General features: G+C 44.3%; 1 protein-coding gene across 4 annotated transcripts in view; it reads left to right on the top strand.

The window, feature by feature from the left end:
• The first annotated feature begins 1278 nt into the window (after positions 1–1278).
• The window catches only part of ASG2 (transducin family protein / WD-40 repeat family protein), an 87102-nt gene continuing 69602 nt past the window's right edge, over positions 1279–18778 (top strand). For 2 of the 4 annotated variants that reach the window (XM_086507603.1, XM_086507604.1), the window contains exons 1-2: positions 1281–1608; positions 1876–1962. In XM_086507603.1, coding sequence (XP_086363729.1) covers positions 1537–1608; positions 1876–1962 — 159 coding nt within the window. In that variant the 5' untranslated portion in view covers positions 1281–1536. Of the gene's footprint in view, positions 1609–1875; positions 1963–18778 lie in introns of all 4 variants that reach the window. The other 2 variants (XM_086507602.1, XM_086507601.1) reach the window with 2 other exon arrangements.

Here is an 18778-nt window from a genome sequence, read left to right as displayed (position 1 = left end):
AACAGGTTTCTAGATTCTCAATGAGTTCACATTCACTGCTTTTGAACATCCAAGGGAGGCCTAGGTCCATGACAAAGGCCTATTACAACTCTATTCTGAAGATGTTGTACCAGCTTGAAACTTCTATTTGCGCAATAACCATTGTGCCTTCTTCATTAGCAATTATGTAGATGTAGATATAGAGTTGGCACCTATGTAGATGTAGGGTCATTTTTGCCCAAAGGGGCATTAACATTAATCTCCTCTGTGTTTGACACAAGATGAGGGACTACCTCATTATTGTGATTCACAACAGTAGGGATTATCCATGTGTGAGCATGTTGGGGGATTGGCAAGGGGATCACAGGATTATAGGGTTTGCTCATACGTGGTAGAAGGGGAAACAAGTATAGATTGTGTGTCAAGGTTTGTAGCTACATTGCTTTGCACTAGAATGGGTTGCCTTATGGAATTTGGACATTGAGTTGAAGATGCCCAACCCTCGACGAAGATGAGGCAAAAGACCTCGAATGGCAAGACTAGTGATTAGGGCATCTTGTAGCGCCACCCTAATCCCCAAGTTGGGGTTTTTTTAGCCCTGGCAGTAGAGATCGGAGGTGGAGATTGGAAAGGACTTTAGAAGAGGTTCGAATAGGCTTTTTTTGAGGAAGTACTGTCCATGGGTGCAACCAAGCATTTTCAAGCCTATGTTCACAAGCCCTATCCATCTGGCGATAATTGTAGCCTTAAGTAATCCATAAAATTTGTGTTAGAGATCACCTTGCCCCCCCCCCCCCCCCCCCCCCAAGCACTAAGTAACACCCATATTTAAGAGGGGGAGGCAATGGGATCAAAGGCGGAGAAGCTCACGGGCGAAAGCAGAGGAGATCGCAGCCGCAGTAGTCAAATAAAAAACTAAGCCTGGACAGCTTGGGGAATGCATGTCACCTCACAATATAAGGCTATAAAAATGACTAGGAATATATGATGCGTGCGTGGGTGAGGTGGTTAGCCTATGCGACCCTCAACCTGGATTGCAAGGCCACCGGTTCAAACCTCGACAACGCGCCTCATTTTTCTCGTTTGCCGAGTTTACTGTGCCCCGCTTTTTTGTGTGGCCGTGTTTAGCCTGCCTCGAGATCCCACCCCTCAACCCGGACTGTCGATCCCATTACTCCACCCCGCATTGATTATGGGTGTTACTTAATGCCAAGGCCCCGCCCCAACACCTCATGGCCCCCCACCCACACACATTCACCGATGTAATAAATAAATGATTATCGTAAGGAGTCATTTGGCGTTAAAATTTGGAATCGTCTCTCCCCCGAGTCTCACATACACGCAGGCATACACCGCTTGTCACCTGCGTCATCACGGCGTCTCTGCGATAGCAGAGTTTCCTTAAACATTCGCTGATCAGCAGAGCTTTATGGTTCCCGTACTCGCATTCATGCCACGGTTTGCTTCCCTTTTCGTGTCTCAAGACACATCTACTCAGCTTCTTGCTCCTTGCGGTTCCTAGTGCTGGTCTAACGTTCTGCTGCAAATCGCGGCGTGATGAAGCAATTCAAGTCTAACGATGGCAACATCCTCAAGTTACTGGATAGCCAGTCGATTGATTCACAGCAGGTCTCTCTCTCTCTCTCTCCCCCCCCCCCCAACACACACACACACACACACAAATAGTAACCACGAAATTTCTCTCTCTCTCTCTCTCTCACACACACACACACACACACACACACACACACACACACACACACACACACACACACACGATAGAGGGGGCTTGCCCAGTGTTTGGTTTCCGTGAGAACTCATGATAGATCTCACTGAGAGTATGGAAGAGCCCTTTTCTGTAATCTGATCACGACTTTTGCTATGTTGCTTTTCTAGGTTCCTTCGCATCACCACAAAGTTAAACGAGCCTTACAAATGCACTCTTCTTTGGTTCGGCGGTTGGCCCTGGACACTGAAATGGAGGCAAGTCTCTTGCCAGATATTAGGGGCAAATATTTGTTTCGCATGTGATTTTTGTTAGACATACTGTTGCCGCGATTAGTTTCTTTAAGAATCGTTTGCTTTCTTTTTTCTGTTAAGATTAATGTATTATGCAGCTTGAGCCTGCTTTAGCTTTGTGGCTCGAGCTGCTCAACTAGCTGCCTAGCATGATTCAATAAGACCTTGTGAATATTTACAGTTGACTTGTGCGGTTAGTGTTTCGGGACAGTAACTAGGCATCTGGTAGGCTGTGTATGCAACTGTCATTAGTTTACTGGGTCTGCCTGCAAGAGTCTTGTAGGCAATCCATATGCAGCACTTAAACATGAATTGTAGTCTTTTGGCAAGCTTGGTTTCTTGGCTCATACGTTGTCATTTGAGGGAGCTTGAAGGTTGTTCTTCCTGCTTGATTTCGTATACTAAATCAAGCATGGTAGTGACAAGCTTGCGTTCCTCTGTTTACCAAAAATTCTGAATTGGATTGATCACGAATTTAGCGAATGCTTTGGTAATTTTCTTCATGCCTTAACTGTACCATCAGCTCTAGCATTTTATTGAGGACAGAGCTTATGACAAAGTGCCAGGTACTTGATGTTTTAAGGTTTTTGCATGACATAGGGCAAGGTTCTTGATGTGTAAGGTTATTGGGGCTTTGTCATAAGCCAGAAGCCAGAAGCCAGAAACCAGAAAGAAACAGGACTGATTTTGTAGGAACCTATGAACCGTTAGAAAGTAGGGCTTAAATTACTGTTTTTAGGCTAGAAGCATCTGAAACAACGTTTAATTTCTCAATCTCGGTGAATAATCTGTGTGCAATTCCTTATTTATCCCTCAGGAAAGATTGATTGTTTTACCAGGAATTGTGTAGAATGAAAGTCACTTTTTGAAAGAAATCTTGTTTTTGTGAGTTCTAATGTACTTTGTTGTTCAAGGTTTGAAATCCAAGCACTAACCACCGTTATTTGATCTTTGCCACGAATCATTTGTTTAGCCGTATGCTTTGGATAGAATAATACCTTAAGCATTTTTGTAACCATGATTGACATGGTTTGCACTTGAAGGCGTAAGAGAAGAGACCTTTGTTAGAGTTTTTCCCCTTTGTGGGTGGACCTGCTAGTGCCCCGGTATCTACTATGGGCAGGTGAAGGCTGTTATATCACAGCAATGTCGTAGGAAACTAGAGAGAGAGAGAGAGAGAGAGAGAGAGAGAGAGAGAGAGAGAGAGAGAGAGAGAGAGAGAGAGAGAGAGAGAGAGAGAGAGAGAGAGAGAGAGAGAGAGAGAGAGAGACATGACATAGTGGTTGGCCTAGATAGTGCATCTCCTCCTGGGAGGATAGGTTGACTTGACATTTTTGCTTGCGGTTTTGGGATGTGCCAAGTGCTCAGTCTTGTTATGCTTTCTGACTTACAACATACGATTAGAGGCCACGTTGGACTGCATGTTCCTATGTCCCGTTCAGTACGACAGGGATGTCCATTGGCAGCAACTTTCTTTTTTTGCTGAGGCCATGTCTCTCTTCTTTTGTTGCAAGACACCACAAACGAGAGGTCTTGCTATGCCTTTCATGACTCGCCAGATTTGTTGGATAAGGAATATGCATAGTCTAGGGGATGCTCTCGCTACCTTTTGCTTGGCCAGGCCCCCTATCAGCACGAAGTCGACAGTCATTGAACATTCACATCACTATCCGCGTCAAGATCTTAGATGAGAATCATGATCTTTGTAACTTATTTAGCAATCACATCTAGACCGGGCTGATCTTTTTACAGATATCTTGATCTATAAATCTTGTTACTATCATAACCACATCACCCCTCAGGTGTCACGTGACACATCCCAACCCTATGTGTCCGTGGACAAGCTACACCATAGTAGGGTTCCCGTCAGTTCAGTCAGTCTAGATTATAGCAGTGATCTGGCACTTTTGTGAGTCTATTCGTAGACCGTGCATGCCCAGTCACTTAGCATAGATGCATATCCTCCGGTTGCACACAGCATGATCATCGGAATTCCCATCAGAATCCATTAGCATCAGCTAGAGGAATTTTCCAGTGCATTTAGCCTATTTTCCTATTTATTGGTATTTTCACTTATTATTTTTAAGTGACTTTCCAACAAAAGTAGGTAGGGCAATTTTGCTAAGTTAATATATAAGCAAACCCAAGTTAGCACTTTTTGGCAAAAGAGGCAGCAGGAGCTTCCCGCTCAACAGGCAACTTCTCAGGAGTACCTCCCCCCCCTCATGAACCTCTAGCGTTTTGCATCTTCCCCTCATCCCTGGCGTTTTCCTTCAACAGCAGGCCTTCGCCATCGATCATCAGCACTCTAGCGTTTGCAGATCTCTGCCATCGCCAGCAAGCTTCTCACCCTAGCGTTTTCCTCATGATGACCATCAGCGTTTTCAGCCATCACTAACGCCAACCTCATCAAGCACTTCAGCGTTTTGCATTGGCATAGTCAGATCAGCCTCGCATGCATCAGATCCATCAACGCTTTGGGATTGCAGATACAAATCAGCCTAGCGTTTTTGGCTAGCAGCAGGACCCCTTCAGCGTTTTTGGTTTCAGCCCCTTGCCGCAGCAGATACATGCAGGATTTCAGCCTATGACACAATAGCAGAACTCCCCCAAGTTGGTTGCAGATGTTCCCCCATTTTCAGCCATAAAAACGCAGCCAAAACAGTCATTTTCAGCCACCAAAACAGTTTCGAAATTCAGCGAATAGAAGAACTCAGATTTCAGCCATCAAGTCGCCGTCGTCATCACCGTCGTCGTCATCGGCATAGTCCCATTGCATCTGTCCATTGCATACGCATTGTACACCTTTGTGCAATCAAGTAGACCACTCTCGCCGACGAGAGTGGGGCCTTCGGAGGAGGGTTTTACAACCTCTCGGGTGTCGTATCTTTTCTCTCTCCTTCTCTCAGTCTCATTCACTTGCATGCACAATATCCACTCACTTTGTTTGTGATCACGGCACTCTACAAGACGGAAGGCTCTCTCCTTCCCTAAGAACTAAAAGGAACCTTGAGCAAATAAAGATCACTAATCTTGAGGAAATACAACATTCATTCCGTTGCACCTTACATCAGGCAGACAAGACAGAAATACTGTCTTTTTAAACATGCACTCGAACAATACACACATGAGAGAGCACGTCTAACATATTCATCTTAGGAATTCACATTTTTAAGTACTTACATAAAGTCATTCAGCAGAATACTGTCAGCCTGTTAGTATTTTTGAAATCTCAAAAAGAAACCAGTGACTTTATTATTACGCTTGCACGAGTACAAGGTCCGAGGGTTCTTTTGTAGAGGTCTTGGCACCTTGCCCTTGGCCAAAAGCAGTATAAGAAAAGCAGGTATTCTAAAAGCATCTGCAACGCGGTAGGCCTTTGCTTACTTACATTGCAGGGTATAGAGAAATAATCCTCAAGCTTCACGGATTAGATGACTTTCACAAAACAAGAGGGTTTATATGGGGGATTAGATAGACACTTCAAGCGAGAGGTGAAAGAAGTGTCCCTATAACTTTAGAGGAAGCAATTAAATTGCACAAATTTATGAAGATAATACTCGCTTGATAGCTTCTTATCCCACTGAGACTGAGCCTAAGTCCATAGATACGGGGTACCATGGCCTTTTCTAAAAGGAAAAAGGAAATTTCTATTTAATAAGGAGGGTAAACCATTGTTTAAAAAGAGGGTGGTAATACTAGGTTGAACCTAGAGGACTTTGCAACGGCCAAAAAAGAAAACTTGTGCTTCACTTGTTCATCACCCAACCATTTTCATGGGAATTGTCCAAAGAACAAAATGAAAAAGGACGATGAAAAGGGTAAAGGTCGTCATAAAGATAGGCAAGTTCATGTGATCCAAACACTTCCGATAAATGGCAATGAAAGGTTTAAATTCATAAAAGTGTTGCATGACAATATAGAGAGTCATTGTTGTTGTTTGTCTACCAGCATGTGGAAATCAAGTTTTGTTCCACATGAGCTGGTGAAAATGTATGGGTTTGTAAATGGAAAAAGGGTTAGAGTCATGAAAGATTACTCTGCCACGCATAATTTTGTGAACGATGCTCTTGTCAAGAAACTAAAACTTTCTCAACAACCAAGTGCTCACCAATATGTGGTCTCCATGATGCATGGCGAAGAAAAGAAGATATGGATACATTGGTATCCAATTTGGAAGTTGAGATACAAGGGTATAAAGAAATGCTTGACTTCCAAATTATAAATATGGTTCTTGCGGACTTGGTTTTGTGAAGGGAATGGTTGTGGGGACTAGGACCGTCTTTGAAATAGAGTTTCCAACAAAACTCACTAGAATTTGAAAAAGAAGGTAAAAATGTAGAAAATTGCTATCGACTGTATGGTTTACCTGCAGACATTGTGTCAGATAGAGACAAGAAGTTCTATAGTCATTTTTGGAGAGTTGTGTTTAAGAGGTTGGACACTAAACTAAGCATGAGTATAGTTGAGCATCCTCAAACAGATGGGGAAACCGAAAGAATTAAGCAAATCTTAGATGATATGCTACGAGCATATGTAAGTAAACGGTAATCTAATTGGGAAGAGTACTTACCTATAGTAGAGTTTACATATAATAGTGCCAAGCACTCTTCCACTGAATATAATCCATTTATGTTAATGTATGGGTTTCAACCTATAGCTCCTCATGTGTTAGGTGCAACGGAATGAATGTTGTATTTTCTCAAGATTAGTGATCTTTATTTGCTTTTAGTTCTTAGGGAAGGAGAGAGCCTTCTGTCTATGGAGAGTGCTATGATCACGAACAAAGTGAGTGGATATTGTGCGTGCAAGTGAATGAGACTAAGAGAAGGAGAGAGAAGAGATACGACACCCGAGAGGTTGTAAAACCCTCCTCCGAAGGCCCCACTCGTTGGCGAGAGCGGTCTACTTTGATTGCACAAAGGTGTACAATGCGTACGCAATGGACTGATGCAATGGGACTATGCCGATGACGACGACGGTGATGACGACGGCTAAGGCTGAAATCTGTGATCTTCTAGGGCTGAATTCGGGGACTGTTTCGGTGGCTGAAAATGACTGTTTTGGCTGCGTTTTCTTGGCTAAAGATGGGGGGAACTTTTGCAACCAACTTGGGGTGGTTCTACTGCGACTTGTCTGCTGAAAACCTGCGTTTCTTCAAGGCTGAAATTCTGCTGTAAGAACGGTGATGCTGCAGGTCTATGGCTGAGGTAATCATGCGGAGAAACATGCTACAAAATGTTGAACCTGCTGCTGATGCTAGCGTTAGTCAAAGGCTGAAATCGCTGATGATGATCAGGAGGAAAAACGCTAATTTGCTGTGGATGCCTAGCATTAGTGAAGGGCTGAAATCGCTGATGATGGTGCTAGGAAAAAACGCCAACTGATGGAAGATGCTGGCGATGGCTGATGGTAATGGTGGCGACTCTGCAGTGGAAGGAGGCGCCAAGTGCTGAGAACTGCCCGTGAGGATGGATGTCCAAAAACGCTGGGGGTGTTGGGGGGGGGGGGGGGGGGGTTTACTGCTGAGAAGTTGCCTGTTGAGCGGGAAGCTCCTGTTGCCTCTTCTGCCAGAAAGTGCTAACTTGGGTTTGTTTATATATTAACTTAGCAAAATTGCCCTACCTACTTTTGTTGGAAAGTCACTTAAAAATAATAAGTGAAAATAACTAATAAATAGGAAAATAGGCTAAATGCATTGGAAAATTCCCCTAACTGATGCTAATGGATTCTGATGGGAATTTTGATGATCATGTTGTGTGCAACCGGAGGATATGCATCTATGCTAAGTGATTGGGCATGCACGGTCTACGAATAGACTCACAAAAGTGTCAGATCACTACTAATCTAGACTGACTGGACTGACTGAGCCCTGCTGTGGTGTTGCTTGTCCACGAACACATAAGGTTGGGACGTGTCATGTGACATCCCCTCCTTTTCAAAGTGAGGTATTGGTACCGAACTGTATGGCGTCGAGGGAGATCGCCAACAACATCCGGAATCCTGGAAGGGACTCTTCGCCGGCCCACTCTAATATGTGGGTCGTGCGGTACTTGAACTTCATAAAGGTCTGCAACGCTTGCTTCTTTGGGCTGCGCCGAAAGCGATACAAAGTCTTCTGTGGCTCCTTCCTTGCTTCAACTTCGTCTAGAGTCCTGCTTCTTTCGTCTTCAAGAATCTCTATGGCTGAAAATTCTTGAAACCATCTCCAACACAAAACCATGAACATACCAATTCCATGTAAAGTGAAGGAAAAAAATATTGTCTTCTCTAAAGATTGTGGATGCAATGTAGATGAACAAATAGATGGAGTGACAACCCGTTCATCAAATACATGCAAACAATGAGGTCGAATCTTTTCTGTTTGATCGAAATCAATCAACTGTGGCAAATCCCAATGGAAATGCCCATGCTTGGTGCTCATACAATCATGTGCTCGTTTGGAAACTGTGTCATGCCAAGGAAGAGACATGGAATGCAACTTCCTTACATACAAACTTTTCAGCTTTTCATGAACAATCCGCATACATTCGTGTTCATCCATGAGTGAAACGTGCTCAACATACAATATGTCATGCCTAGGAAAAGGGATCACATAAAGATGCTGACTAAAATACAGGAAACCGTCACGAATGAAACACTCGAACAATGCGTGGGTATCAATCATGCGAACACATAATACTTCCTGTGATGGTTCTTTGGACCAAGGCTCGAGAGCCAAGATCGCTTCTTCGGGATCTATCGAATTTTTTGTGAGGGATCTGTGGACCTCGACTCGAAAGCCAAGATCGATTCTTGGTGATTGATCGAATCTACAACGAGGTTAGCTTCTCTAGAAAAAGCATCAACTAACACATCATCATTGTGAACAATCACATCTTGTTCATGCAATTCATTATGCTTGTCTTTATCATCCAAATCATCATGCAAATCATTATCCTTCAAATCATCATGCTTCTCATAATCATGCAAATCCTGTGTGTCATGCCGTGGAGAAAAAGAGATTGAGAGACTCAATCTCCTTATCCCGAATCCTTTCAACCTTGTCCTGCATATTAGCAATGAGAGATGGAGAGGGAGCAATGTCCTCTCCATGAATGACAATAGGAGAATCACTGTCGGCATTGAGAGTTGTAGTGTTAGCCTCCCAATCAACGAGTGGGTTCACTTCACGAAACCATTTCATGCCTAAAATCATATCACATCCTAAGAGAGGAGAAACAACAAATCTTCTAGTGAAGGAAGTCTGTTGAATTGCAAACAACACATCAAGGCACTCCTCCGTGATGAGAGCGTCCATACCAGGACGAAAGCCAGAGACCTCGATAGGAGATCTTGGACTAACTTCGAGGCGGGCTCTCTCAACAAGAGAGGAACTGATCACATCATGCATACTACCTGGGTCAAACAATATGACAAAACGGTGCCCCGACGTACGATCATAACATTTAATGAGAGAATTATCAATGGGAGGGTTTTGAGAAACTTTGGGCACAATCGTGTTATCATTCATTGCATTGACAGATATAGTGGGTGCTGTGGGTTCTTTAGATTCATTCGATTCAAGCTTAGGACATGTTCTTTTTATGTGACCCTTAATGTGACAATGAAAACAATGACCTTCCTTAAAATAAGTGCTTTGTTCTTCCGAAGTGATGTATTCTCCTACAGTTCCTTGTGCTACCTTTTCATTTGGAGTAAGCTTAGGTTTAGCAGTTGTGTTAGCCTTACCCTTAGATTCATTGGAAGAATTCTTTGATGAGAGACTGTTGGAAGATTGGTTTGAAGAATTATCATTCTTACCATTCTTACCGTTCTACGGGTTTTGAGAAGCGTGCGAGGTACTTGTGGAAGTCTTGTTCTCCTTAGGCTTTCCCTTGTTGTGCTTCATCTCCTGTGCGAGAGCAATCGCTACCGCCTTGTTGAGATCGATTGGATCGAATACCTTGATATCGTACTTGATATACTCGTCCAATCCAAAGAGAAAAGCCTCTTTGCGCTCATCATCCGACATGCGTAGTTGGGTACCTAGCTGCAAAACACGATTAGAAAAAGACATAACCGGCATACCATTTTGCTTGAGAGCGCGCCAATCGTCCTTCAATTGTGCAAGGTACTGAGGTGGCCTAAACCGTGCCTTGAGCTTGTCTTGGAAATCAGCCCAACTAAAAGAGGGGTGTGAAATCGTCGGCTGTCTCTAGGTGCGCGGCTAGCTGTGCCTCTTGCCATGCATGGTACCAATTGATGGCATCACCGGCAAGGTACATAGCTGCCGTCAGAACTTTGCTATTTCTTGTCTTCTTAGTTGTCGCAAAATAAGCATTAAATTGATGCAACCAAGAATGAATAACTATAGCATCCATCTTACCGTCATACTTACTGAAAGTCAACTTTTCTGTGACTGGATGGTTGGAATCCGCGTCATGGCTTGCGCCACTTGACGAACTCCCACGATCTTTGGGTGGTTCGGTCTTCGAAGCTACGATGTGGGAAATAAATTCTTGATGACGAATCTCCCTTTGAGCTTCTCGTTCGGCGTCCCTTTCTGCTTTGCGTTCATTTCGTTCATCGCGCTCGTGTTTGAGAGCAAGTCGATTTTCTTCTTGTTTTGCGGTAAGTCTTGCGTTTCTTTCATCGCGCTCACGTTCCTGAGCAAGTCGATTTTCTTCTTGTTTTGCGGCAAGTCTTGCGTTTCTTTCATCGCGCTCACGTTCCTGAGCAAGGCGCTTTGCTTCTTGTCTATCCATCATGGCCATCATCTGCTTGACCATTTCCTCCATAGGGTTTGGTGCACTTGGTGGCGTAGATGGCGAAGGGGGAGGATTGAAGAAATCATCTCCGGGTGGGGAAAATTCTTCGTCGCCTCTCTCATGCTCATTACCTCCAAGCGAAGTATCCATTCCGCTTCGAGTGATGATCATTCTGAAGTCGTGGGTTCTTGGGGGTCTTGGGTTCTTAAGTTCGCGAGGAACTTGGGTTCTTGAGGGTCTTGAGGTTCTTGAGGTCTTTGATTCGTGAGAATCTTGGGTTCTTGAGGTTCTTGGGTCTTGGGTTCTTGAGGTTTTCTTTCGCTTGCAAATCGCGTTGAAGAAGGATCTTCTCTTCACCCGAGTTCAACCCTTTTCTGCGGGCGCACCCCTTGGCGGCCTTGCGCTCACACCAAGGTTGCTTTTTCCCACCTCACGTCGATTGGCCGGACGCTAAGTGCATGGTCCGCTCTCAATGAGTGAAAAGAGACACAAGGGGAGGTTGGACAAGCCCTTCTTTCTTGGGATTCCTGTCACTCTTCAACAAAACACGATTAGGAATCGCCACGCCCAAGTAAACTTGGGTTCGTGCGACCGCAACAAGCAAAAAAAATTCTTGTGGTTCTTTTCTTGAGTAATGTAGAACACTTCCAAAGCTCTAATACCAATGTAAGGTGCAGCGGAATGAATGTTGTATTTTCTCAAGATTAGTGATCTTTACTTGCTCAAGGTTCCTTTTAGTTCTTAGGGAAGGAGAGAGCCTTCCGTCTATGGAGAGTGCTATGATCACGAACAAAGTGAGTGGATATTGTGCGTGCAAGTGAATGAGACTGAGAGAAGGAGAGAGAAGAGATACGACACCCGAGAGGTTGTAAAACCCTCCTCCGAAGGCCCCACTCTCGTTGGCGAGAGTGGTCTACTTTGATTACACAAAGGTGTACAATGCGTATGCAATGGACTGATGCAATGGGACTATGCCGATGACGACGACGGTGATGACGACGGCTAAGGTTGAAATCTGTGATCTTCTAGGGCTGAATTCGGGGACTGTTTCGGTGGCTGAAAATGACTGTTTTGGCTGCGTTTTCGTGGCTAAAGATGGGGGGAACTTCTGCAACCAACTTGGGGTGGTTCTACTGCGACTTGTCTGTTGAAAACCTGCGTTTCTTCAAGGCTGAAATTCTGCTGTAAAAACGGTGATGCTGCAGGTCTATGGCTGAGGTAATCATGCGGAGAAACATGCTACAAAATGCTGAAACCTGCTGTTGATGCTAGCGTTAGTCAAAGGCTGAAGTCGCTGATGATGATCAGGAGGAAAAACGCTAATCTGCTGTGGATGCCTAGCATTAGTGAAGGGCTGAAATCGCTGATGATGGTGCTAGGGAAAAATCCAACTGATGGAAGATGCTGGCGATGGTTGATGGTAATGGTGGCGACTCTGTAGTGGAAGGAGGCGCCAAGTGCTGAGAACTGCCCGCGAGGATGGATGTCCAAAAACGCTGGGGGTGTTGGGGGGGGGGGGGGGTTACTGCTGCTGGGAAGTTGCCTGTTGAGCGGGAAGCTCTTGCTGCCTCTTCTGCCAGAAAGTGCTAACTTGGGTTTGCTTATATATTAACTTAGCAAAATTGCCCTACCTACTTTTGTTGGAAAGTCACTTAAAAATAATAAGTGAAAATAACCAATAAATAGGAAAATAGGCTAAATGCATTGGAAAATTCCCCTAACTGATGCTAATGGATTCTGATGGGAATTCCGATGATCATGCTGTGTGCAACCGGAGGATATGCATCTATGCTAAGTGATTGGGCATGCACGGTCTACGAATAGACTCACAAAAGTGCGAGATCACTACTAATCTAGACTTACTGGATTGATTGAACTCTGCTGTGGTGTAGCTTGTCCACGGACACATAGGGTTGGGATGTGTCACGTGACATCATGCAATAGGATTGCAAAAAGAAAAGGCTTAGGCAGCTAAAGACTTTTTAGAAGATATGAATGAAATGCTTAAACTTGCTAAAAAGAATATTTAAAAGGTTTAAGATAGAGCAAAGACACATATTGGTTTGCATAGAAGGTCTCTTACCTTTGAGGAAGGGGAGCACATCTTTGAAAGTGCCTCAAAAGTCTGAAACCATGAAGACGGGACCATGTCCAAAATTATCATCAAGATATTGTGGACCTTTCACAATACTAAAAAGAGTTGGAGATATTGCGATTACCAAAGCAAGTGGCATACATCCAATATTTCACGTTAGTAGACTCAAAAAGAAGTTGGTTCAATCTAATAATCTTTTTCAAGATGATCAAATAGTATAACTTATAAATACTCAAATCTCTTCCTCATGAGCAAGAGAAAATACTAGACTCTAGAGAAAGAAGAACTAGAAATACAATCTATAAAGAATGTTTAGTTAAATGGAAAGATTGTGCCGAAGAGAGTTCAACATGGGAGGAGCGAGTAAGCACTCTCTTTAGAAGGTTTCCCTACTTAAGGATTACTCCTTTGAATGAAATACGAAAATTCTTAATGGGGAAGGAAGTGTGATATATTCTGTAGTTGGATTTGGGTATACACGAATACACGGCAAGGGGTCATGGCCAGAGCTGACGGCTTATAAAGCGTGGGAACTCTCACTTACAGGTTAGTAATTCAAGAAGGTGAGTGAGTCAAAAAAGGGGCTAGCTCATGTTGGAGGTGTAGCTGCGCGGTGTGCGCGGTGTATGTGTGTTGGGAGCTGAAGCTTACTCTCCATGTTATATATGTGCGGATTTGGAAGGAATTGCGTCTTACTTTGATTCCGTACGTGCCTTCTTGTGTAGAGGAGGTAGTGAGGCAGCCACTTGTATGGAATGCATATGTGATAGATTCACAAGGGCGTCAGCTAGGCGGAGGGCTCACATTGATTGGGTGAGAAGTGAGGACGTGCCAACATGCTCTTTACGTCGTCGGTTAGATGGTTCCTTGGTTGGTGCATATGTTATTGGTGCTACCTATGGGGATCTACAGAGGGGTTGCGGCTCGTATGAGAGAGATTAATGAAGCTATTCCACTTGAACACTAGGGAACAAACTCTTTTACCTTCTCATCAAGGTTGGTGGGTGTGGCCCGATTGTTGCTAAGCAGGGGACTGTACTATTTAGCATCGCTGAGATTGGCCATTCATGGATGTCACATCAAACTAGAGTTTCAGGGTGAGGTTCCACCTGATCAGCAGTTGACTGCACAGAGGCAACTTGTTATGAGTGGTAGGCACTGTAGAGGAGATCTTATGTTGACCCCAGGGAAAGCCCCTTGTTGATTTGGATTGGGATCGAGGTGAGTGGTAGTGGCCTTCGTTGTGCTACCCTGTATCCTTTTTTGAGTACACCGTATCCCTTGAGAGGAGGCTTCTTTTGCGGTCTTGACACCCACCTTGCCGTCCACGCCACTAAAAGGTATGGGAAGATCAACGCATCCTCGTGGCTTTCCAACGACAGTTTTGGTCATGCATGTGGACCCTCAGAATCAGCCGCAAGATATGGTTTTTCATATGGATGATAGCACATGCAAGATTGCTTGTTGGCACTTGGGTTGCAATCATTGGCCATGATCGGACTTGTTAGAGATGTACTTTAGAGCCCGAGTCCTTGAAGCACTGTTTCTGGGTTTGTCCAAATGCGCAACTAGTATGGAATGTCAGTTTGTTGTTTGTTGATTAGAGTGGGCATCCATAATGGGTTCGTTACAATTGCATGGCTTTTGCAATTTTTGAGGTCACACACCTTTTTTCAGGGCCTGTTGACGGATTCGGTCTTCAAGCTTGCTTACTTAGCATATAGACCGGGCGCTCAACATGTGATCCCAAATGCACATCACCAATTGGATTTCTACAAGGGGGACATTCTGATTCACCACGATATACAATATTACGCTTTGGACCATGTGGAAGGCTCATCGTGCCCACATTTTGGGCTCACAGTCTTCCCCTACATCCACCATTTTGATAGCCATTTGGACCGAGTCGCTGCATACTCTTCGTAATTAGTGGGATTCTTCAGCCGGCTCCTCGAAGGCTGCGGAGTAGCGTAGGTGTCTCTTTGTTCACACATGGGCGAGATTGATACCACTATAACCGACGGGCACCACATGCCAATTGAAAAGAACAGATTGGAACAAACTCTAGCACTTCAAACACAACTGGAGAGAGAGAGAGAGAGAGAGAGAGAGAGAGAGAGAGAGAGAGAGAGAGAGAGAGAGAGAGAGAGAGAGAGAGAGAGAGAGAGAGAGAGAGAGAGAGAGAGAGAGAGAGAGAGATTCACACGATAGACACGGAGTGATAGAGTTCCACTCCCAAATACGGTTTTGGAGTCCTTTTCAATAATTTTTTTATATTGCTCTAACAAAGGTACAACTGTCGAGGAGTGCCTTCTGCAGATTAGTTTTGGCCAGGGGGGAGCTGGTCCTCTTTAAGTGGATAGGCCACACCATCACTTTGTGACACTAGGAATCCATTTAAGATGTATCTTTCACCTATGGGATTTGGTGCTTATTCGGCTCAGGCGCGATTTTTAAGACATCCACATAGTCAGCCCACATCAAGTTTGGCCACAGGAGCGGGTGTCACAAATCGCTGACGTGTCAAGTCACTGAAGAACGGAGCCAACGTGCAGATCTTGGCCAAGGAGCCTAAACCGTAGAAGAATCAGAAGCAACAGAAGTCCTCACCAACTTACAGATCCTCGACGAGTGGGGCGAACTCATTAAAGTTTTACCAACATATGGGACCCCGTCTGATAGGGACTTAAGTCACTAGAAGATAAACGGCGTTCACATTGATGATGTGGCATTTGTACGGATCACCCACAATTTATGCTGATGGTGCTGACGTGGCAGCTGTACAGATTTCTTGCTTTTGCGTTGGCTGATTTACGCTATGCTTTTGAACCTAGATGCTTTTGAGTTTGTAGCTTTTTATGTAAATTTCTTTTAGAGGCCAAGGGCCTTTAAATATGACCCAAGGGCTCTCACTCTGGTAGTCTACCCGTGGGGGATGGTGAGCAAAGTCATGGGAGTTGTACTGAGTTCAATTAGTATAAAGAAATACCGAAAGGGGCGCTAGCGTTTGGGCCAGTGTTCTCTTGGGGTAGAACTCCGCCACTCCCTGTCTCGTGTGTCGTGTATCTCTTTCAGTTCAATTGTTATTTGAAGTGCTTAAAGTTGTTCAATCTGTTCTTTTCCGTTGGCATGCATGTGGTGCCCGTTCCTGTTATAGCCGATCCTCGTTAATTTGGTCCTTTCGGGTGCTTTAATCATGTCATCTTTAAGTGGATAGGCCACGTCATCACTTTGTGACACTAGGAATCCATTTGAGATGTATCTTCTGCCTATGGGATTTGGTGCTTATGCGGCCCTTGCCCATGGCCTCAGCCTCCATAGCAGAGAGAGAGCACACGCGACACGGAGTAGCGGAATTCCACCCCAAAGAGTACTGGCCCCAAACCGTGGCGCCCCTTTCAGTATTTCTTTATATTGCTTGAACAAGGTACACTCTGTGGCTCTTGCTCTGCATCTGCCCATGGTAGAATGCAAAGTGTGAGCCCACAGTTCATATTTAAAGGCCCTTGGCAATTCAAAAGCAGTTACATGAAAAGCTTCAAGTTCTAAAAGCATCTGTTGTCCAAAAGATGCCAGACCGCAAAACGCAAAAATCCGTGCAGGTTGCCATGTGGCAGTTGTCAGCGCAATTCGCGGAAATGCGCCACGTCAGCAAGTCATTGAAATTGCAGAAATCCGTTTTGCTCTGCCATGTCATCAGCTGGTTACGCGTTTGTGGGCTGCTTTATCAGACAGGAACCAAAAGTTGGTTGGGACTTCTTATTTAAAAAAAGGCCACTCGACGAGACTTTGCAAGTTGGTAAAACTTCTTGTGCTGCTTCTACTTCTGCTGTTGCTTCTTCTTAGGGTTTAGGCCCCTCAATCGGGATGTGCAAGTTGGCTCCGTTCTTCAGCGGCTTGACACGTCAGCACTTTGTGACATTTACCATCTTGTTTCTTGAGAGAGTTGCAAATGTGTTTTGGCGGTACTCATGTGAGCGGTTCTCTCAACGAGGACGCTAAGTCATCTGGTGATGGGCAACCTATAGCTGCACTACAGTGTCCCATGCGTTGGATAGGTAGTTAGTAGTTAGAGCTGGTCTTTCTTTACACTTGGGCGGTCACTTGGCTAATGGACTTGGTTGTTGGCAGTCTAGAGGACCAGGGATGCTTGGCTAGTCACGGAGGAGTGATAGCTAAGAGGACATCGTAGCCAGCCTATCACTTTCCACCACAGTCTAGATATGTGTAGATGTCTCTCAGAGATATGTCGTAGTATAGTTATGGATGAGATGTGTTTGCTGTCTACGTAGTGAATCTTGTTTAGTCAGTAGTACAAGTCTTTGGTCTAGAGTCGAGTCATTGTCACAACACTCTCCATGCACTGTCCGAGTCTTGACACCCCGTTGTTCTTGTGAGCACTTGGCCGGCCATTGTCAGAGAATTGGGACTAAGGTGCAACGGAATTATAGATTAACTAGAGTAATCAATCAATTGTGTAACATTGAGCATATTCGAGCATGACAATTGGAGAGCATACATTAAAATTAGATTCAATCACGCATCACATACATGTACTGAAACTGTAAGAAAAGAGAGAAGAATTCGACACCAATTGAGGGTCGGACTTTTTGGAGCCGACCCCCCCCTCCAAAAGGACTTTGTATCAATAAATTCTTCTTCTTCAGAAGAGCTTCTGATCAATACAACTGACTAATCGCACTTTTGTTTGCACAAATTGAAGACATGAAAGCTCTAAAATTTGGCGGAGTCTGCGATTACAATTTTCACCTAAAACACCTCGTTGAACTCGATTCCAAGGCCCTAAACACCTCGCGGGTGATAGGATCTACGGGGATTAAGAAAGTATCAGGTTGGAAAGAAGATATGTAAGCATTAAGCATAGTAATAGGGAATGGCCATTTTCAGGTCCCCGTTCCCCGTTCTCATCCCAATGTCCCGTTCCGAATCCCCGCTCCGTGTTTTATACGCGAGTATTCGAAACAGGGAATGGTATTTCATGCATGTTGCCGTTCCCCGTTCCGATTTCCCGTTCTTGGTAACTATGGCATTAAGTAGTAACCTGCATAGTTAAATAGTATAAACTTGAGCAGCCATAGGTATAGGGACTTGAGAGAGAGAGAGAGAGAGAGAGAGAGAGAGAGAGAGAGAGAGAGAGAGAGAGAGAGAGAGAGAGAGAGAGAGAGAGAGAGAGAGAGAGAGAGAAGATGATGAGCCTTGAGGAGAGCAAGGAGAGCTTCTTTTGGTTGAGGATCTCATGGAGCTTCATGAGACAGGAAGAGAGAAGTTTCCTTGCTCTCTCTAGCGCAGCCCTGCAAAAAACGTTGAAAACTCCCTCTTGTGGTCCTCAAATGAAAAAAACTCTAAACTGCAAAGTTGTTCATCTTGCCGTTTTCGATAAGCTTCGTAGGCCCCTTTTACGGAAACGCTTTCTTTTTTGAGTTATTCCAGAAATACTCACCTAGGTTCTGAAAAAGCAATATTCTATTTTCAAGAGTCACGACCTTATCTTTTGCATGGGAGGCTTGTGGACCACATACCTTATCTCCACATAGCTTTAGATTGGCAAGTGTGGATAATAACTGTTTGGCTCTCATTCCCACCTTTTGGTTATCCTTTTTACTTTCGGAGGTTTTCGAGATCCGTTTTGGACTCATTGATATCCCGTCTTCGCCCCATAAGATCCCGATTGAATTCTTATCGAAATGTTGGCACTTGTGAAGAATGCATTCAAATTTTGGAACTCTCTTATTCACAAGCACATCCCTTTGCCTGTTGTACATAATTGACCCTTCTACTAAGTTTTATTTTCTTTCACTAGAATGGCCAATTCTAGCAAGAGAAAATTCGTTTAAGTCCATAGAAAATGAAATTGGTGACATTACCCACCCTTGAAATCATAGTCGTCCTCGACTATGCTTCTATGGAAGAGGGG

This window comes from Adiantum capillus-veneris, chromosome 30, assembly GCF_014529385.1.
Source record: "Adiantum capillus-veneris isolate H3 chromosome 30, ASM1452938v2, whole genome shotgun sequence".
Classification (NCBI taxonomy): Eukaryota; Viridiplantae; Streptophyta; class Polypodiopsida; order Polypodiales; family Pteridaceae; genus Adiantum; species Adiantum capillus-veneris.
This window is presented reverse-complemented; position numbering and strand designations above follow the sequence as displayed.